Source organism: Hemitrygon akajei, chromosome 21, assembly GCF_048418815.1.
Source record: "Hemitrygon akajei chromosome 21, sHemAka1.3, whole genome shotgun sequence".
Taxonomy (NCBI): Eukaryota; Metazoa; Chordata; class Chondrichthyes; order Myliobatiformes; family Dasyatidae; genus Hemitrygon; species Hemitrygon akajei.
This window is the reverse complement of record NC_133144.1, coordinates 15717907-15740515: the sequence shown is the minus strand read 5'-3', so window position 1 is coordinate 15740515 and position 22609 is coordinate 15717907. Positions and strand designations below refer to the sequence as shown.

Genomic DNA, 22609 nt, shown 5'->3' with positions numbered 1-22609 from the left:
ACAATAACCTTGAATGTTAACCTTTGGTCCCCACTGGACAGTCAGCTCTCACCTGTGGCTTGAAGAAGTTATTTTCATGTGACAGAAGTCACACCCCATGACACTGCTTTGACAGGCAGGCTAAACCAGGTGAGGGTAGCCAACAGGTCTCATACCCCAGTGACATAGGGACACGTCTGTCCTAGCATGCAAAGTCAGTTCTGGTGGACCAGGCAGATAAGATCTACAGTGAGATCCAAGAGTTAGGAAGGCTGCTCTGCAACACTGCATGGAGAACTAAGGGCATAACAAGATAATAGAAGTTGTGGTCATCCAGCGAAGACCCACATTGTGAAGTCTACTCACACCACTGGTCCCTGGACCTCCGAGGTCAAGACAGTGGAACTGCTCCAATGCAATGGCTTTACCACTTTAAAAACTCTCCTGCACAGGTTTCGTGTCATTATCAGATATGATGGACAACCACCAGTAGTATTGGTAGTGTTCTAATGAATATGTATTAATTTAAATACACAATTTGTTACTCAGTTAAATGGCAGTTTATCTTTTTTGTACCTTCTTAATTATTCCCATGATACTTTGGCTAATTGGGGCAGCTGCTTAATTGGGCCAAAATATAGTAGTAATTAAACAGAATCCACTGTTTTGTGTACTGCATATACAAACACATACACGTGTATATCTATCTCAACTGAATTAGCCTACCACCTGAACATACTACCATATATTTATAAAATCACAGTACAAACTGCCTTACTGTCCCTGCTGGGCAGCATCATGGAGGACAGGTGGCAGGACAGAGCAACGTTATTTTTAAACAATCCATTTCAAACTAGGAAATAACTAATCCTCTCAATGGCCCAAATATGACTAATCAGAATATTACTTCTACATGTGAAAAACAGAATTCCTATCTTAAAAACATTAACTTATAAACTTATAAGCTGAACAATTCAAAATTGAAAAGCTTGCTTATGACAAGTAGAGACAACTTTTTGGGAAAACTCAAGGGTGAACAGCATAAACAGACTTTCCTTCAATACTTCTGTAAAATAGTTGGAAGCAAACTGGATTTTAAAAAATCAGTTCAATGGGTAAAAGCAAAGTACAAAGTCACATGCACCAGGTCTTTATAGGTGCAGTGTTAAGCTGCTTGTTTTGTATAGTATAGGTCGACTTGTTTTATATACATTTAGGGAGTGTGACTAAGTATTTAGACAATCAAGTAGTTTTCAGTTAATATAAACATGGCAGATTGCTTAATATTTTGGAAGTCGTATGCTCTAGGAAGTCAATGACCTAATCTGTTTTTGTGATATAATTACAAATTAGCTGGGTGTTAAATATACTGTGGCTTTGATTTTATGCAAAGTTTATACCATCCCCACACAGAAACTGGGCAGAATGTAACCAAATAAATATCATGCTGAATATATACATGAATAGACAGATGACTTACAACTATTTCTTTATGGTTGCAAATGTAAAACATTTAAGTAATAGATCAGCTGTGGTTAAAAACAAATGAAGAACAAGAAATGAAGAACTGCACTATACAAGTCTGAAATAACTTCATGGAAAACCCTGGGGATAATCTTTGAAGGGATGCAGGCTGAAAACTTGTAGAATTAACAATTACATTCAATAGCACATTAGACAATGAGATTCAGAGGTTCAACTGATACTGGGTTAAATCTCATCTTAACAATAGAGGTGAATTGTCTCAAATAATACGGGGAAATAAAGTCAGGGCAGCTGGACCAGTGATATTGAAAAAATGCAGGGGGGGGCGTGGTTAAGAAGTGCCTCTGCAATCTTTAAAAGAATTAGAAACAAGAACAGAAATGAATAAAAATTATGAATTTTACTCATATTTCCAAGTGATTTTTGTCCATATAGATAATGCTGTGTACCAGGATTTCAATCACACTGATCATATAAATGAAATTAAAAAGTTTACAAAAAATAAAATATTTTTGCCAGAAATTACTTTCCACTCTCAAATCCTGTGCTTGGCCTGAAATAGAAATTCAAATCTTAAAAGACAGTACCTGAAATGACAAAATTGCTTCATTGCTTTATAATATTTAGTCAGCTTAACCTACAATGAACTAAACAGAAATTTAATTTTCCATATTTCTAGGCGACACAACATTAAACTAACGACAGATCTGAAAGGCAAGCAACATTTCAAACTTAGCTATCGAACTTTAGCTGCATGTTAAAATCATGCTGTGATTACAATCTGGTACCAAGGACAACTCACTGTACTCCAACTGAGGGATAAACAAGCTTTTACAAACAATATCACCAAGCAAAAAAAAAAGTGTTCCATCTTAAGGACAGTATGCAACTCAAAATTTAATCATACCTTCCGCAATGCACACTTGAACACATCAGACAGACCCAAGGACTTTTATTGGAGCGACAAACTGCAAAAGAATAGAGCAAATTGTCTTACTTTCAGAAATGTCATTAAATATTTTACACAATGTGGAATCTCACAGTATTACATAATCAACATATTTTACACAGATATAAATATTAAGTAATCCCTCTGCCACATTGTAATTCAGAGAACAAACATCTCTAAGGATGCATTGAAAGATTTTGCTAAAATACCAAATCACTAAACTTTACAATGTATTGACTGTACCAGTGACTAAATGTCTTGCAGACCTTAACACCCATTTTACAAGATTTTCACTATTGGAACCAGTGATTTCAGAAGAGTAGAGAGTAAACATAATAGAAAGGCAGAGCATAATTGAGCAATAAATAGTCTTGGAGATTTGTCAATTACTTCTTTATGGAAAAACTTTATACAACTCCTTCAACATACAAAAGCACCCCAACAGTGAAATACAAAAAAAAAGTTACTTGTCCACAAATACATTGTTCTTAAGCTTATAAAATGCAGCCTCTTTGGTTCCACTTACGAAATAAGTTTAAGATTCCAGCCACTCGACTGAGGTATGCTCAATTTCAAATGTAGCAGTATACATAATTAACAAATAAAGAAACACTATTTTTATGCCATAGAACCTTCTGCTGTTACACCCAAATATCTGTGGTGAAACAAATTGCTAACTTCAATGAACATGACTGTTGGAATGAGATCAGAAAATAAAAATCAATTCCTTGCTAAATTCCCAAAGTTTCAAGTTATTTTACTGGAAGAAAGGAACAACTCAAAGTACTTTACTGCAATGATTAGAAGACACTGGCAAAAACAAACATTCTCAGTCTTAGGGGATTTCTCCAAGAGTTTTCACTCACTTGTAATGGGATCTCACACATTGCTGCTGCATTATAAATTCTCAAAATTCTTCACTGGATAGCAGAAACTAGTTACTACGAAACTAGTTGTTGTCATCCATCAACCAGATTTTCTCCACTGTATAATGAATGATTAGGTGCTGGAAAATCTACCGTAGATTTCGCACTACAGAGCGCACCTGATTAAAAGCCGCTGGCTCTAATTTTAGAAAGAAAATCAATTTTGTACTTGTACAAGCCGCACCGGATTTTAGGCCGCAGGTGTCCCACGTTGTAATATGAGATATTTACACAGAAAGATATTACACGCGAGGATTTTTTAACTTTTAATTAAATCCATATGGTAACATAAACAAATACATATTGCAAATGCTTTTTTTCGAACCGTGCCTGTAACGCGGCTACTTTTAAATATACATACGTATCGGTAACACACAAATTACGTTACGTATACTTTTTTACTGAACAGTGCACGAACAACATTCCAATATCTCCTAACGACTGGTAAAAAATATATATACTGCAGCCTACCAGGAAAAGTTATTGATCGCCTTTAACTTAAAAGCAGCGTTCTCGCGCGGGTCTAATGCCGCTCGCCCCCACCTTCCCGTTTATCGCAAACCGGTATTTCCCACAAGACGCGGCGAAACCGGATGTGACGTCATAGCATCCCGGGATGTAGTACAGAAAACAAATATACCGGGTACTTAAAACACTTCTAACTTTAACTAGAAAATACTAACAAATGAATTACTAAGCGAAAATATTATAAACTAAATAACTGCCATAAAGGCAGCACAATGCTTTTCTTCGAGTGTTTTCCATGTTGATGAGGGTGAGTACAAATGACTGATTTACAATAATTTAATTGTGAAAGTGCGCTTGATTTATCGTACAATTTCATTGGACCTCTGTGAACTACTCATCAATTTTATTGGTCTACTGTTACGAGGCAAAATGTTTTTGGCGGCATGAAAAAAAATCATGCATTAGCCGCACCGTAGTAAAGGCCGCAGTGTTCAAAGCTGTTCAAAATGTGGGAAAAAAGTAGCGGCTTATAATCCGACATCTACGGTACTTTCTTTTTATCCATAAGCTAGATGTGCAGAGTTAGTGTTACAGTCAGATCTGCAAATACTACAGAACATTAAAATATACCTCCATGAATTCAGGACTTTCACTATGTGACCTACTAACCTATTTAGAAGGCTCAACAAAATATACAGTAAAAACATTTAAATCAGTCTTTCACCTGATAAAGGATCTTTTTGCACCACTGACTTCTTGCCCCCTCCCCTTCCTAGTCCTGTTCTATACTTGCTTAAAATTTATTACATTTCTAACTTGGAAAAGAAAAACAAAATATCAGAAAATCACATAATGTTAAGGAGGCAAGAGCTTCATCAGTACTGGTCTCAACCGTAAACATTTTGTAGTCCCAGAATCTAGGATCTGTAGTCACGTTTGCGCACATTTCTTACTTATCAAGCTCCGATGAGAGGTCATCAACCTTGAACGTTAACATTTTTACTAATGCTGACCTAGACGATCTTTAAAAATTAACAAAGATAGCACAGTTTTCAGGGAATAACATGTACAGGTAATTAATGCTTCAGTAGTTCTACTGTATAATAGATAAACTTTTAGCAGCAAAGCCCTTAGGTTACGATTAAGTATTGAAGTGTAATGGCCATTAATTATTTATCAGCAATTTTTAACTCAAATGAATCAGACGATTTGACCAACTCACATTTTCAACTAACCAGTTTAAAACTGGTTAAAGTTAGTTCCAAGGAACAAAAAATGAGTGTAGTAAAATGACTAAGTTCAAGCAGTCCCTGAATTTCAGCTCAAATTCAAACCAACCAATGAAAGCTAATCTTATTTCAATCACGAGGATAACAAATTTTCACAAAAGCGTGTTTCAGATTTTAAACTAAGCAATGCCCAGTAACTGTCTTTATACACAGTCAAATCAACATCATGAATTTTAATTCAATTGTTAGTTACAGAAATGTGATGAACTATTTGGTATTCCACTGTGCCCATGTCAACCACAACTTCAAAAATTAATTTGCCCATACAATTGTAACAATTGGTACATTAGAACAGGCCTACAGTTTCCTAACTCCATGTACTACACAACTGCAACTTTTGGCAAAATTAGTTTTCATAACAGGATTATAATCGTCCATTTCCGCTGATTTTTCCAGTTTTATTTCCACATGGCCTTCATATCAGACATAATCAGATGTAAAGCAAACTTCCTGAAATCTATTCCCATTTGTCCCATTTAAAAATGACAAATCTCACCAACTTGACAATTAACTCATACATTGCATTAAAACCCTCTGGAACCATTCAGAACCCACATAAAAAAACATCTCAAAACAATTTTATTCAGAGTCAGAACATTATAGCACATAAACAGGCTCTTCAGCCCATCAAGTCCGACCCAGACTATTAATCTGCCTAGTCACATTGATCTGCACCTGAATCACAGCACTCTGTACCCATCCCATCCATGTGGTTATCCAAATTTCTCTGAAATGCTGTCATCGGACCCACATCCACCATTTCCACTGGAAGTTCATCCCATAATCACCACTCTGAGTGAAGAAATTCCCCCTCTTGTTCTCCTTAAACATTTTGCCCTTGACCTCTAGTTCTAGTCTCACTCAACTACAGTGGACAAAAGTCCGCTTACATTTACCCAATCTATACCCCTCAATTTTGTACACTTCCATCAATCCCCCCTCATTCTTCTACACTCTGGGGAATAAAGTCCTAACTTATTCAACCTTTCCCTATAACTCAGGTCCTCAAGACCCAGCAACACTTGGTAACCTTTCTCTACAATCTTTCGACATTATTGACATGTTAGGTGACCAAAACTACACCAAAACCAAATTAGGCTCACCTACATCTTGTACAACTTCAGCATTACGGAAAATATGCCAAAAGCTTCCTTTATGACCACATCTACCAGTGATGTCACTTCCAAGAAATTGTGGATCTGTACTCCCAAGATCCCTCCATTCTACCACACTCCTCAGTGTCCTACTGCTCACTGTGCCAAGTTCTAAGCAGGTTTTTCCACCTCACACTTGTTTGCACTAAATTTCATTTGTCAGCACATTTTTCTAGCTGGTCCAGAACCCACTTCAAGCTTTGATCATCTTCCTTGCTGTCCACTACACTCACAGTCCTGGTGTCACCTGCAAATTTGCTGGTCCAGTTTACCACAGTATCATTCAGATCAATGATATAGATAACAAAACAATGGCCTGAGTACAGATCCCTGTAACACACCACTAGTCACAGGCTTCCAGCCAGAGAAGAAACCTTCTATTACTACTTTCTGGCTTCTCCTGTGAAGCCAATGTCTAATCCAATTTAGTACCTCATCTTGAATGCCAAGAGACTGAATCTTATTGACCAAGCTCCCATGCGGGACCTTGTCTAAGGCCTTGTTGCATATAGGCCATGGTGACAACATCCACTGGCTTCACTTCAACTTTCCTGATAACTTCTTCGAAAAACTCCGAGACTGGTTAGATACCATCTACCATGCACCAAGCCATGTTGACTATTCCCAATCCCAATATATTCAGCCCCTTAGAACACATTCCAATAACTTACCACCACTACTGTCAGGCTCCCTGGCTTATAATTTCCTGGCTTATTCTGATAGCCTTTCTTAAATAGAACAACATTAGTTATTCTCCAGCACCTCACTTACGACTAAGTTTTAAATATCTCAGCAAGGACCCCTGCACTTTTTTGCACAAGCCTCCCACGAGGTCCCAGGGAACAACTTGTCAGGCCCTGGGATCTATCCATCTCAAGACAGCAAACACCTCCTCCTTTAATCTGTATACAGTCCATGAACTCACTGCTACTTTGCCTCACTTCAATAGATTGTGTCTGTCTCCCGATATGATACAGATGCAAAAATCCATTTAAGGTCTCTCCACCTCTATCGGCTCCATGCACAGATGACCCACTCTGATCTTCCAGAGGACCAATTCTGTCCCTTGCCATCCGTTTGCTCTTAACATATCTGTAGAATCCCTTGGGATTCTCCTTCACCTTGTCCGCTGTAAGAACTTTTTTGCTTTCTGTAGGTCCTCCTGATTTTCTTCTTAAGTGTTCTCTTGAATTTATAATATTCAAGTACCTCATTAGTTTCTTGCTGACTATACCTCCTATACACCTCCTTTTTCTTTACCAGGGACTCAATATCTCAAAAATCCAAAGTTCCCTAAACCTGTTATCCTTACCTTTTATTCTGACAGGGTCACACAAACTGTGTACACTCCAAATTTCATTTTTGAATGCCTTCCACTTACCAAGTGCAACTTTGCCAGAAAGCAATCTGTCCTAATCCACAGATCCTTTCTGACTCTTCTTGAAATTAATGTCATTATGATCATTGGATGCAAAGTATTCCCCTACACAAACTTCTGTCACTTGGCCTGTCTCATTCCTTAACAGATTAGTATCACACTCTCTCTACTTCGAACCTCAATGTATGAAGAAAACTTTCCAGAATACATTTGACAAAGTCTATCCCATCTAGCCCTTTTAGAGTATGCGATTCTGAGTCAATATGTGGAAAGTTAAAATTACCCTCTATCATAGCTTTGTTGCTTGTCTGTGACCTCCATAAAAATTATTCATTTCCTCTTGATCTCCCTAAAAATTATATAATTCCTGCAGATTATTGGGTGATCCATAATATAATCTCATTAAAATGGTCATACCTTTCTTATTACTCAGTTCCACCCATATAGCCTCAGTAGACAAATATCTAGTCTGTCCTATCTAAGGAATTCCATGACATTTTCTGACTAGTAATGCCACCTCTCTCTCTTCAATTACTCCCAACCTATCAGGTTGAAAACAACAGAACCCTAGAACATTGTGCTGCCAGTCCTGCTCCTCCTGCAAATAAGTCTCACTAATGGCTAACAATGCAGTCATTCCATGCGCTGATCCATGTCCCAAGTTCATTTGCTTTTCTATAAGACAGAAGCAGAATTAAGCCATTTGGCCCATCACTTCCACCATTCTGATCCTTTCTTTCCACTCCTCAGCCCACTCCTGACCTTCTCATAATCTTTGATGCCATGGTGAGAAAACCCAAAAGTCTAAGCAGCAGAGACTTCAGAGTCCTTGTGTACAACACCCTAAAGGTTAACTTGCAGGTTGAGTCAGTGGTGAGAAATATAAATGCCATGTTAGCATTCATTTCAATAGGTCAAGAATATAAGAGCAGGGATGCGATGCTGAGGCTTTATGAAGCACTGGTAAGGCCTCACCTTGAGGTATTGTGAACAGTTTTGCCAGCACATCCAAGTATTGGAGAGGGTTCAGAGGAGGTTCACAGGGATGATCAGGGAATGAAAGGGTTATCATAGGAGGAACGTTTGATGGCTTTGGACCTGTACTCAATGGAATTCAAAAGGATGAAGGGGGAATTTCATTGTCTAGACCTTTCAACATTCAATAAGTTTCAGAGTAGATGTGGAAAGGATGTTTTCCCATGGTGGGGGAGTCTAGGACAAGAGGGCACGGTCTCAGAATAGACAGGTGTCCATTTAAAACAGATGTGGAGAAATTTCTTTAGGTAAAGGGTGGTGAATTTGTTACCACAGGCAGCTGTGGAGGCCAGGTTGTTGGATGCATTTAAGGCAGAGATTCATTGGCTCTTGATTCCTCCATTACTTGCATTGAAGCATACACAAATCAGAATATTAGCCCCCATCATGCTCAATGTTTTGATTCCCAACCTTGTATGTAGATTTAACAACAGTTTTATCCACAACCACTCCATTATCTGTCTGGCTCTTTGGTTCCCATCCCATGCAACTCCCCCACCCCACCCCAACTCCAAGCAGCACTTGCAAATTTTTCAACAAGGCTATTAGCCCCCATCCAATTCAGGTGCAAACCATCCCTTCTGTATAGGTCCCACCTTCCCTGGAAGAGAGCCCAATGACCAATAAATGTGAAGCCCTCCCTCCTACATTACCTCTGCAGCTGCATGCTAAATTGTATGATCTGCCTATTTCTAGCCTTACTAGCATGTGGCATGGGTAGCAATCCTAAGATCACAACCCTGGAAATTTTGTCCTTCAACTTGACACCAAACTCACTTTACAGGACCTCACCACCCTTCTTATTCACGTCATTGGTACCAAGGTGGATCACAACCTCTGGTTGTTCACCCTCCCACTTAAGAATGCTTTGGACTCAACCTGAGATGTCACCGACTCATGCACCTGGGAGGCAACATACCATCCAAAAATCTTGTTTTCACCTAAAGAACCTCCTATCTCTTCCCCAAGCAATAAATCCCCTATATTGCAGATCACCACTTCTACCCCCCCCCCCCCTTCCCTTCAGAGTTATAGAGGCAGACTCAGTGCCAGACCTGAATCTGCCTCTATGGCTCAGAAGGGAAGTGGGAAGAACAGACTGCTGTGATATTGCTTTGCCTAGTCACCACCCCCCCCCCCCCCACCACCCAGCAGTATCCAAAACAGTTTACCTGCTATTCAGGGGTACACTGTACTGGCTGCTTACTCCTTTACCTCCTCCTGATGGTCACCCAACAACTTGTTTCATATACACTGGGTGTAATAACCTCCCTCTGTATCCTGTCGGAAAACTCCTCAGCCTCCCAAATGACCTGGAGTTCATCCAGTTCCAATTCCTTAACGTGGCAGCTGAGTGCACTTCTTACAGGTGTAGTCATCAGGGACATTGCTTCTCCTTGCATTCCCATATCCTGCAGAGGAGCATTCCACTATCCTGCCTGGCATCCCCACTGCTCTAACTGTGCAATAAGAAAGAAAAATTAAACGATCCACCTACAACCTTCGCCTTTATGAGCCAAAGTCTGAAGTCACCACTCTAACACTGGCTTGCTCCCATAATAACCTCTCTGCTTAAACTTCACTTTTATTGGCCCTTATCAAGTGCCTATTTATACATGCAGAAAAAATAATATTTGGTAATATAAATGACAAGGCAAAAATCAAAAGATGTGGAGGGAAAGGGCTGTTTAGCTACAAAAAGATTGTAAGGGAAAATTGAGCTCTAATTTCATCTGTAGGATTCAGGAGAGGTTCTTTTTGAAAATATGGCAGAGTTCCACGCTGTGTCTCAGACAGAAACAAAAACTACAAGACAGGATTGCCACAATTATATCATTCTAACAAATACTGAAATAAATATTTGAAAAATAAAATTTGCAAAAAGCATTTCTTCCCTTTCCAATGTTGTTTTCTGGTATTAAATTCACCAGACTTCCAATTTTTGATGCCCAATTAATTCCTCAAATTGCTTGATGAACATCTGCAAAAGAAAAACCCACAGTTTTTAGTGCAATTTAATTCCACCAATTTTGTCACTGAGGGCCTGCAGTGAATTAAAAGAGGAACACTCCTAACCAGATCTCACAGTTTGCACTTCCTCTTGCAAAACCCACCACCAGCAGGAAACAACCCTCCAAAATAGAGCAAATGGTTTCATGATTGCTTCATCCTTTGCAAAACTATTGTTGAAAAGTTGTATTTCCACTCTCAGCATTCTCTATTAAGGCCATTACGCAATGCACATGATACACAATTTTATTGTATACTTACAAAATGGTTTGTGAATGCTCTTTTGCTAGTTCAATACGCAAAATTTTTCAGTAAGTTTATGTATTAAAGCAACTATTCACCATAGGCAGATTACAGATAACTAAATGCTTTGACTACAAAAAAACTTAAATCTTTGAAAATACATTTCACACTTGGGTCTATATTTATAATAACCTTTGATTTTTATTTCAAAAGAGTTGCACTGTTACTACCATATATGGTGTACCGGTTTCCCCCGCTATCTGAAGGTACAGCGTTCCTATGAAACCGTTTGTAAGCCAAAATGTCGTAAAGCGAAGAGGCAATTACCATTCATTTATATGGTATCTTTGAGCATTCCCAGACCCAAAAAATAACCTACCAAATCAAACCAAATAACACACAAAACCTAAAATAACATGAACAAATAGTAAAAGCGGGAATGATATGATAAATATACAGCCTATATAAAATAGAAATACTGTATGTACGGTGTAGTTTCACTTTTCAAAATTGGGAAGACAGCGAGCCAAAATCGATGTGGAGAAAAAGAATTGGCATGTACACACATGCACACACAAAGCTTCACTTTGTCATGAAGAAAGTCATGGTAGTCTTTCTTGGAGTAACACATATAAAGCAGGCATCTTTTTTTTTGTAAAAGTGAGCGTTCGAAAAACTGGGGCCACCTGTATTTCTAACACCAAGATTAAATCTACTCACACTGTAATATTAATTTTATTTACATAATTTGCTCATTGTTGGCAGACATTTATTGCCATTCCCAAATGCCCTTGAGTAGATGGCATTCAATACATTCCATATGAAGTTATCCACACCCAATTGAGCAAGACCACAAGACAGAATTAGGCCATTTGATCAGGGTCAATGTATTTTCCCCTCTCAACCCTATTCTCCTAACTTCTTCCTGTAAGCTTTGACACCCTCACGAATCACAAACCCAACAAACTTCATTTTAAATTTAACCAATGACTTGGCCTCCACCGCTGTCTGTGGCAATGTATTCCACAACTTCACTACCCTCCTCATCTCTGTTCTAAAGAGACATCCTTCTAACCTCAAGCTGTGTCCTTGATTCTTCCACTATTGGAAACATCCTCTCCACATCCACTATTTAGGCTTTTCAATATTCAATAGGTTTCAATGAAATCCCACCCCCCCCCACCACCAAATTCTTCTAAACTCCAACAAACATAGGGCCAGAGCCGTTAAATGCTCCTTATACCCTTCCATTTCTGGGATCATCCTCGTGAACCTCCTTGGGACCCACTCCAACATCAGCACATCCTTTCTTAGATATGTGGCCCAAATCTGCCCACTATACTCCAAATGCAGTCTGACCAATGCCTTACAAAGCCTGTGTTACATCTTGATGTCATATCTAGCCCTATTGAAATGAATGCTAATATTGTATTTGTCTTTCTTACTACCAAACCCTGCAATTTAATCTTTAGGGAATCCTACACCAGGACTCTCAAGTCCCTTTGTACTTTGATTTCTGAATTTTCGCCCTTCTTCCAAAGTGCATGACCATACACTTACCTACAATTAATTCTAACTGTAACTTCTATATTCATTCTTCTAACCTGTGTAGATCCTTCTGTAGACTCTCTGCCTCAACACTATCTATGCCTCCACCTACCTTTGTATCGGCTGAAAATTGGGCCGTATTGCCATGAATTCTATCATCCAGATCATTAACATAAAACACAAAGTAGTGAACCCAACACTAATTTCTGTGGAACACCACTAGTCACTGCAGCCAACCAGAAAAGGCCTCCTTTATTCCACTATTTGCTTTCTGCCTGTCAGCCTATTTTCTAGTCATGCTAGTATCTTTCCGTTGATACCACACTAGACCGGATAATTTTGAAAATGCTGGTTTCACATAAAAACAATAGGCGTCCACACTATGCGTTTTTGAAAATATCTCTATCCACATTGAAACAGAGATTTCGGCGAATCTCCTCCTACTGGGCATGTGCAGGACACATCTACCGAAAACAAGCGACATGTTTGGTGTCGAATCTCGCCGTAAAAGTGCACATCTGTGTAGTTACAGACTAGAAAAACTTTAAATGACGGACAGCTGTTGGCTTTCGCACAGGAGAACTTAAAAGTAAAAAAAAACAAATACTGGAACGTACGGCGGCAACCGACAGGGAGTTCACGGACAGATTGACCCGGCTGACGACGAACATTGAAAAGCTGACTAACTCTGTTGCATTAATAAAGCACCTTGTTAAATGTATAAAACATATCTGCATCAGTGTTATCTTGTATTTCCATACAATGTTACATTAGGCTGTTACACATCTATTGTCAGAGAAGTACCTGCATAAATAAGTAAACCACCTTCATACGAGCAAGGACAGAAAACAGGGCAAAGTGAGTATACTTATTTATTCAGTAAGTTATTGGTCAAAGTATTTGGTGAGTACATTTCTAACTCTTCTGGCTTGAGTCTCATTGCCGTCTGTTCTGAAATTGTTAGGTTGTGTTCAAGAAAACAATGAAATAGCGCACTGCTGTCTGATAGTGTTTTCAGATTTCTCTGGTTACCTTGTCCACACTGATCTGCCCAAGCAGCATTTTCAAAAATACCCACCCTGGAAAGCGTTTCTGAAAAGCTCCGGTTTTGGGGGATGAAAATACCGTTTTAGTGTGGGCGGAGGGTAAAAACAAAGAGAAAAAGTTTCGGTTTTGGATTTATCCGGTGTAGTGTGGACATAGCCACAGGCTCTTATCTTGTTCAGCAGCCTTATGTGCAGCACCTTGTCAAAGGTCTTCTAAAAAATCTAAGTAAACAACATGCACTGATTGGTCTTTGTTCTTTCCTCAAATATGTGGGAGATACAGGGGCTTTATATCTTTTACATATGACAATGAAGGCATGACGCTGTTTCCAAGTTCCAACCTATCATTTCAGTATCATGCTTGATTTGGGAGGAACTTGGCAATAGTGGTGTAACTAAGCACCTGCAGCCCTTGTCTTTCTAGATGGCAGAAATTGCAGGTTTGCAAGGACCCATCAAAAAGATTTGGATCTTAGTTTATATGGGAGGGAATAAGTAGGCAATTTAATCCACATTAATGCTTAGGCATGTGGGGAGCATGGGCTTGCATAACAGGCAAATAAAATACCATCTGCTCTATGGGATTACATCTTAAGTTCTGATAATTAAAAAGTCAAGGGCCTGAAACATTAAGCCCGCTTCTTTCCCCATAAACCCTGCCTGACGTACAGCACTTTCTGGTTTTAAGATTTTCAACTTCTGCATCATTTGGCTTTTAGATACACAATATCACAACCAGCAGGAACTACCGCTTATGAATCAGTTTGCCATTACTGTAAATACAAATTATTCACAAGAACAAAGAATCAAAATTGCAATGTTGCTCATTCTGCAACATCTGGCCTCTACTACAACAAGCCCAGCATTCCCTCTGCCATCAAGATTTCTGAACAGTCCATGAACCCTGAACACCATCTTGTTTTGCAATTCGTAGTATTTTTATGTCTATTTGCACTGACTGGCCATCACAAAACAACTAATTTCACATCATACAATTCAATGATTTTTTTAGCATGTCACACCAGACAGTCAGCCATTCTTGTCTGGCCATGGTATCAGGATTGGTCTCCTTTCGGATTAACCGAGTCACAATATAAAAGTTCCTGACTCGACCCTTGTTTTTTTTTTAAAACGAGGCCGACTGGCTAGCTCGACGCTCAACCTGGCACAGATGGAAAGTGTGCTCAGGGGTGGCCCGACTTGGATTCGAACTCGGGAGCCTTCGCTCCGGAGTCTGGTGCTGATGCCACTGCGCCACCAGCCAGCTGATAATTTATTATTCAATGATAATAAAACTGATTCCAATTCATCCAGATTGCCTGCCTGACCATCCAATTTCATATCCCAGGAATCAAACCAATCACTTTCCAAGAATGGAGCAATGAACTACAGTGCACCAAGGGACTCATACTGAAACATTTTACTTGATAAGGTAAAACATTTACAGGCATGATTTAATGATTGTATTATTTCAAATTCTAAGTGCAATACAGATCAATTTTTTTATTTGCTGAAATGGGCCTACTTTGTAAACTGCTACAGAAGAGCTCTTGGCTACAAGGATCTAGTGTGGCTCTATTGGTAAGAGATTCAATTACATCTTTAGAAAGAGGTAATATAGGGCCAGAAAATGTTGAATCTTTGTGGGTGGAGTTAAGAAACTGCAAGGGTAAAAAGACCATTATGGGAATCATATATAGGCCTCCGAATAGTAGCCAACATGTGGGGTTGAGAATGCAAAGGGAGCTGGAAAGGGCATGTAATTAGAGTAATATCACAGTTGTAATGGGGGACTTCAATATGCAAGGGGATTGGGAAAATCAGGGTGTCGGATCGTATGAGTGGGAATTTGTTTAATGCCGACAAGATGGCTTTTTAGAGCAACTTGTGCTCTAGCCTAGTTGGGGAAAGGCAATCTTGGATTGGGTGTTGTGCAATAACCCTGATCTTATTATGGAGCTTAACGTAAAGGAACCCTTAGGAGGCAGTGATCATAATATGATTGAATTCAGCAATTTGAGAGGGAGAAGCACAAGTCAGAGGAATAAAGGGGATTACAGAGACATGAGAGAGGAGATTGCCCAAGTGGATTGGAGGGGGATACTGGCAGGAATGACAGCAGAAAAGAGGTGGCCAAAGCTTCTAGGAACAGTTCACAAGGCACAGGATAGATATGTCCCAGAGAAGTTGTTCTCAAGTGGCAGGCCTCGATAAATATGGCTGACATGGGACTACATAAAAGCCAAGAAAAGGGCATAAGGTAGCAAAAGTGAATGGGAAGTTGTATGATTGGGAAGCTTTTAAAATCCAACAAAGGACAACTAAAAAAAAGCTACAAGGGAAAAGATTAAATATGAGGGCAAAATAGCCAGTATAAAGATTTTTCATTTATACAAAGAATAAAAGGGAGGTGAGAAGTGATATTGGACCACTGGAAAATGATGTTGATGAGGTATTATGGGGGGGAAAAGAAATGGCAGATGAACTTAATAAGGACTTTGTGTCCATTTTTACCGTGGAAGACACTAGCTGTATGACAAAGATCTGTGAGTGTCAGGGAGCAGGAGTGAGCGCCACTGCTATTACAAAGGAAAAAGTGCTTGGCAAACAAAGATTTTAAGATGGATAAGTCTGTTGACCAGATGGATTACATCCCAGAGTCCTGAGAGAGTTTGCAGAGATAACAGATGCATTGATCATGATCTTTGAAGAATAACCTGATTCTAGCATGGTCCCGGAGGACTGGAAAATTGCAAATGTCATTTCACTCTTTAAGAAGGGAGGAAGACAAAAATAAGAAATTATAGGCTAGTTAGCCTTAACCTCATTGGTTGGGAAAGTACTGAAGCCCATTATCAAGTATGAGGTTTCAGGGTGCTTTGAGACTAATGATAAAACAAGTCAAAGTCAGCGTAGTTTCTGTAAAGGGAAATCTTCCCTGACAAATCTGTTAGAATTCTTCAAGGAATGTCATTTACATAGATTTTCAGAAAGCTTTTGATAAGATGCCTCACATGAGGCTGCTTAACAAGATAAAATCCTATGGCGTTACAGGAAATATACAGGCATGGGTAGAGGAATGGCTGACAGGCAGGAGGCAGCGAGTGGGAATAAAAGGTGTTCCTCGGGGGTCAGTATTTGGACCGCTACTTTTCACATTGTTTGTCACCGATCTAGATAATGGAATTGATGGCTTTGTGGATGAAATGAAGATAGGGAGGGGTAGGTAGTGCTGAGGAAGCAATGCGATTGCATCAGGACTTAGACAAATTGGAAGAATGGGCAAAAAAGTGGCAGGTGGAATACAGTATTGGGAAATGTGTGAAAATGCATTTTGGTAAAAGGAACAATAGTGCGGACTATTATCTAGATAGGGAGAAGGCTTAAATATCAGAGGTGCAGAAGGATTTAGGAGCCCCTGTGCAAGACTCCCAGAAGGTTATTTTACAGGTTGAGTCTGTGGTAAAGAAGGCAACTGCAATGTTAGCATTTATTTCAAAGAGAATAGAATATAAGAACAAGGAGATAATGCTTAAGCTTTATAAGACAGTAGTCAGGCTGTACTTGAGACTATTATCAACAGTTTTGGGTCCCTTATCTCAGAAAGGGCGTATGGTCATTGCAGAGAGTCCAGAGGTGATTCACAAGGACGATTCCTGGAATGAAGTGGTTAAATATGAAGAACATCTGGCAGCTTTGGGCCTGTACTCACTGGAATATAGAAGAATGAGTGGGGATCTCACTGAAACCTACTGAGTGTTGAAAGGACTAGACAAGGTGGATGTGGAAAGGATGCTTTCTCTGGTGGAGGGTATCCAGAACTAGAGGGCACAACCTCAAAATTGAGGGGTGACTTTTTAAGAACAGAAGGAGGAATTTTTTTTTGAGTCAAAGAGTGGTGAATCTGTGGAATGCTCTGCCACAGACTGCAGTGGAGCCCGAGTCCATGGGTACAGTCGGCCCTCCTTATCCGTGAGTTCTGCATGCGCGAATTCAACCAACCGCGAATCAAGAAAACCCGAAAGTGCTCTTCCAGCACTTGTTGTTTGAGCATGTACAGACTTTTTCTTGTCATTATTCCCTAAACAATGCAGTATAACAACTATTTTACATAGCATTTGCATTGTATTAGGTATTATAAGTAATCTAGAGATGATTTAAAGTATATGGGAGGATGTGCGTAGGTTACCGTGGATCGAGATCGAAAAAAAATCGGAAGTTCTCTTACTAACTCAGAACAGGTACATCCAGTATTATTTAGCGTCAGTCAAATGTTTGTCTTAGTATATAGTATATATTTTACCTTTCTATGCATATAAAATACTTAAGAACGTATGTTTCAGCACTGGGCTTGGGAACGGAAGTTCCCGAGTTTCATCCAGTGACAGATCACTTCCGAGCGCGCTCTCCATCCGTGCCTGGTTGATGTGGAGGATCAAAAACCCAAAACCCAATAATTAAACCACTGTGTTGCTTAATAATAATTGTAGATTTCATCAGGGCAGGGCCTTTCTCACTTTATCCTTTAAAATTGTTCCGATCGTTGATGGACTGTAGCCTAACGCTTTTCCAATGGTGTTTCACCTTTTTCCGATTGCTTTATTTCCACTTTACCTTCAATCGTGATCGTGAACAGTGATTATTTTCGTGAACAGAAACACTGCGGATTCAGAGCTCGGCCACCGGGTCCTAATGTCCACCACACTGAGACAGGTTAAATAAAGTCTGGGGTTCCGCTGGGTCCTAAGGTCTACCGCATTTAGACAGGTTGAATAAGGGACTTGAGCATCCTCGTTTTTTGGTATCCGCGAGGGGTCCTGGAACCAATCCCTCGCGGAGAAGGAGGGCTGACTGTATATTTAAAGCAGAAGCTGATTGATTCCTGATCGGTCAAGGCATCCAGGAATATGGTGAGCGAGCAAGTGTATGGGGTTGAATGGGATCCTGGATCAGCCCTGATGAAATGATGGAGTGGACTGAATTGTTTAATTCTGTCCCAATGTCTTACGGACTTAAGAGTTCCCAAACTTTTCCATGCCATGGGGACTAATACCATTGCAAGGGCCTGTGGACCCCAGCTCTAATGGAACTTAACAGATCAACTGGCATCTATGGAGGAAAATATATTGCTTGGAATTAGGCACAGAGTAGGGGTAAGTTTTTTTATGCAGAGAGTGGTGAGTGCATAAATGGGCTGCTGATGAGGGTGGTGGAGGTGAATACGATAGGGTCTTTTAAGAGACTCCTGGATAAATACATGGAGCTCAGAAAAATAGAGGGCTCTAGGTAACCCTAGGTAATTTCTGAGGTAAGGACATGCTCAGCACAGCTCTGAGGGCCGAAGGGCCTGTATTGTGCTGTATGTTTCTATATTTCTGGTGAAAACACTTCACTTGGACTTAAAATTTTTGACTACATCAATTTTTTTTGAAGCTAGGTAGGGTCTTATCAATGACAAATTTAAGATCATTATCAGCGCTCATCTTGCCAGGAATGTTGAAAATTCTGACCTAGTATATGCATAAAACCAGTTTCTGCAAGAAAGACCAGCAACATAAGGGTTCAGATTGAAGATAACTGAAGAAACAGAAAAGCAGAGATTTCAGCTTCACTGAAGAAAATGGAGCTTAGAATATTAACAGAAACCGATCTGAAAGCAGATGTCACAGGGGATTGGACAACATGAAAAAAAAACTCTTTAAAATAAACCACAGTCAAACTGGCCCAAATATCTTCTCTCTTGATTTTAACACTTGAAATGGACTCTTAGCCAAGAGGTGAACATGCTGACACTAATTACTCGCATGATGGCCTCTGCTACAATTATGATCTCAAAATAGTGTTCTACTGGCATAAATGAGGACAGTGTTGCCCAGTTTTCTACTCCCATTCACAATGTCACACAGAAGCCAGTTAATTATACATGTCAGTTGTTTGGCTGCTTTGACGATCATTGCAACAGTGTATCAGTAGATAATACCAATTTATAACATTTAGAATTGCATGGCAGGCAAGCCTTCCATTTAAAGGAATATTATACTACAACCAGAAAGATTATAGGCCTGATCAGATCACAGGTGAGTCACAACTGTTCTCTATTTCAATATTCTATTAGAGTCCTTATTTAAGAGTCAGATGGCGAATGTGTCATTAGAGCACCGCATTTGAATTCAAAAGTCAGCTAAAAACAAAAAAAAACGGATTTTAAACACTGCAAACTAGTATTTTTTTTGCATGAACATTTTTCAAAAACAAAAAAATCTTGAACATTTAAAATAAAACTAATATATAGTGTTAAAAAAAGTTCCTTAGTAGGCATCCGTATTATAAGTTTCTCCACAGGACCCAACTTATTTAATGAAAAAAAGATTACAAGTTTTCCATACAGTCAAAAGAAATGAATATTCTGAAGTCAGGAATAGAAACGCTAAGAAACTCTCACAACAATATTCAGATTTACAAAAAGACAGCTATACAAGACTTTAAGGTAAATAACTTCTATGCATTCCTCGGCAAACAAAAGACTACCATTTGTGAAAACTACCTTACTGAAAACTTTTTCTAAAAATCTCGACTTGAGTACTCTCGCCTTTAAATCTAATTGTGCAGAATAAAACTTCACATCAATAAACTGAAAATCCTATTGTGTTCATCACCGCCTTGCTACTGCCAGACAAAGCTGATTAGATGGCATTCCCATCGTGCCTGCACCACATCGACTTTATAATTGTATGGGATTCTTGTTGAGAATTCTATGAGGAATCTGCCTATATAGAGTCAAATTCACTAGGCGCGACTAAAGCAAGTTTCTTTCAGACGTTGCGCCTGAGCAGCCCAGACAATGGAAACAATGCGAGGCCTAATAATATCCTAGTAGAATAAAGTCAGGCTGGTCTGACTCCGAACGCCTTTATACAAAGAAAGTCATCGAATGCTCAGGTTACAGAGTGATCCACTTACTCTCTCACAAAATACTGCATTTTTGTAAGAAAAAAACCGGCGTTTTCCCCCATCCCCAAGTGAAATGCCTGCTATATATCATGACTTTATGGATGGTACGTGGCAAAAATGTCAATCCACTGGGGTTACTTTTCACATACATATAGGCATATTGGGCTCTGCTTATAAACTCCGCACCGAAAACTTCGCCTAAATCCAACCTCCAGGCAGTCTAATTCAATTGGTGAGAGACTTTTCAGTACAGCCGCAATCTTGCATTTGCTCAGGAGTAAATCATGTTAAAGAAAAGCGGAGAAAGCACTGGACTTATGAGTAGGATTAAGAGAGAATGCGCCAACATGACCTCGAGTCTAAGCCCCGGTGCCAGCCACCCCACACAAAGGTGAGGCGCTACTGAAAAGAGCGACCCTTTTATTTCTCCTCTCTTCCCCCCCCCCCCCCACCCACTAAACAACAAAACCAGCTTTTTCCATATTTTAATTTGGCACAGTGGGCCGGGCTCAAGCCTGCCAAGGACCGGCCTTTCCTGATGGCTTGGCACCGGGAGGGATGCAGCGAATCTCAGCGCGAAGGAAGCGCTGCCCTTTTCAAGCACGCATATACATACAATGCAAAGATTAGAGGGGAAAGTACGGCCAAGACCTGTAGAGAGCGGAACCGTGCGGCACTCACCGGCACAACACCAGGAGGACGGCGACCCATTGGGGAACTTGGTGGAATCCGGCACGATGCAGACGCTGGTCGCCAAGTGGGGGCACTCCATGTTCAGGGGCTAGAAACCGGCAGCAAGCGGCGCTCTCGATGCAGAGCTCCGGAGGAGGAAGGAGGCGGAGGAAAGGGGCCGAGCCGAACGCAGGCACGGCAGGAAGGGGAGGGGGACGATGCGGAACTAGCCTCCCGATAGGCCCCGCCTCACGCCGACATCTTTTCGGGCCTAGTTAAGCGCGCAACCGGCCTGTTGCTTGGGGGGGGAGATAGGAGAACGGTAGGGTGGTTGTGGACTTTATTAAAACCGAGAGCAGAGGCCTGGCTGGGCTCCAACGAAGACTTTCAGCCATTAGTTCCTCAATTAACCACCGCCCCACCCATCTCCTTGACAACTGTTGTCCCTCACCCCGTCTCCCAGGAGATTTGTCCCGGCGTTTGACGTCACAATCCTCCGGACAGTCATTTGTTGCTGTCAGCGTGACATCATAACGACCGCCCTAGCGACGACCAATACCAGTCAGTGTAGGAGCGCTTGCAGTCAGACGCGGAGTGAGTGTGTGAGCGATCGAGGCCTGGGTCGGGGCCCGGGATCCCAGGATCCCAGGGAGTATGGTTGCGGGACGGCTCGGAATCGTTTGAGAGAGCAACACTGGCCAGAGTGGAAGGGGGCACTCTCAGAGATGAGGGCAGAGCAGCAATGGCTGGGGTTTCTAGGAGCAATTCGGAAGGCGCAGAATAGGGACATCCCAAAGAAGGTACAAGAAGTCAAAGCCAACATGAAAGCAAGAGAGGGCATATAATAGAGCGAAATTAGTGAGAAGTTAGAGGATTGGGAAGGTTTTAACAACCAACAAAAGGCGAGGAAAAAAAATTAAATATGAAGGTAAGCTATCCAATAATAGCAAAGAGGGTGCTGAAAGGTTTTTTTTCGGACGTGGAGGTTTGTGGATATTGGCTCACTGGGCAATGATGCTGGAGAGGTAAAGGGGGTCAACGAAATGGCGGATGAACTGAGTAAGAATTTTGTTGCGTCATGGTAGCAGTACGCCTGAAGTTCGAGAGTGTCAACGGGCAGAAGTGAGTGCAGTTGCTATTACTAGGGAGAAGGTGGTTGGGAAGCTGAAAGGTCTGAAGGTAGTTAAGTCACCTGGATCAGATAGGCTACACCCCAGGTTTCTGAAAGAGGTAGCTGAAGAGATTGTGGGCATTAGTAGTGATGCCTCCACAAAAGAGGAAATTGCGACACATTTGGATAGCAGTAGAAGGATCAGTCCGAGTCAGCATGGATTTATGAAGGGAAAATCATGCTTGACTAATCTTCTGGAGTTTTTTGAGGATGTAACTATGAAAATGGACAAGGGAGAGCCAGTGGATGTAGTGTACCTCGACTTCCAGAAAGCTTTTGATAAAGTCCCACATAGGAGATTAGTG

The 22609-nt window shown here is 40.5% G+C and overlaps 1 protein-coding gene across 4 annotated transcripts in view; it reads right to left on the bottom strand.

Moving 5' to 3' along the window:
* The window catches only part of usp3 (ubiquitin specific peptidase 3), a 115228-nt gene extending 93695 nt beyond the window's left edge, over nucleotides 1-21533 (bottom strand). The window contains exons 1-2 of one of the 4 annotated variants that reach the window (XM_073024853.1): nucleotides 21143-21533; nucleotides 2372-2432 (exon numbers count right to left, since the gene is read on the bottom strand). In XM_073024853.1, coding sequence (XP_072880954.1) covers nucleotides 2372-2432; nucleotides 21143-21233 — 152 coding nt within the window. In that variant the 5' untranslated portion in view covers nucleotides 21234-21533. Of the gene's footprint in view, nucleotides 1-2371; nucleotides 2433-2939; nucleotides 2964-3279; nucleotides 3381-21142 lie in introns of those variants that run through there. The other 3 variants (XM_073024852.1, XM_073024855.1, XM_073024856.1) reach the window with 3 other exon arrangements.
* Between the last annotated feature and the right edge of the window lie 1076 nt (nucleotides 21534-22609).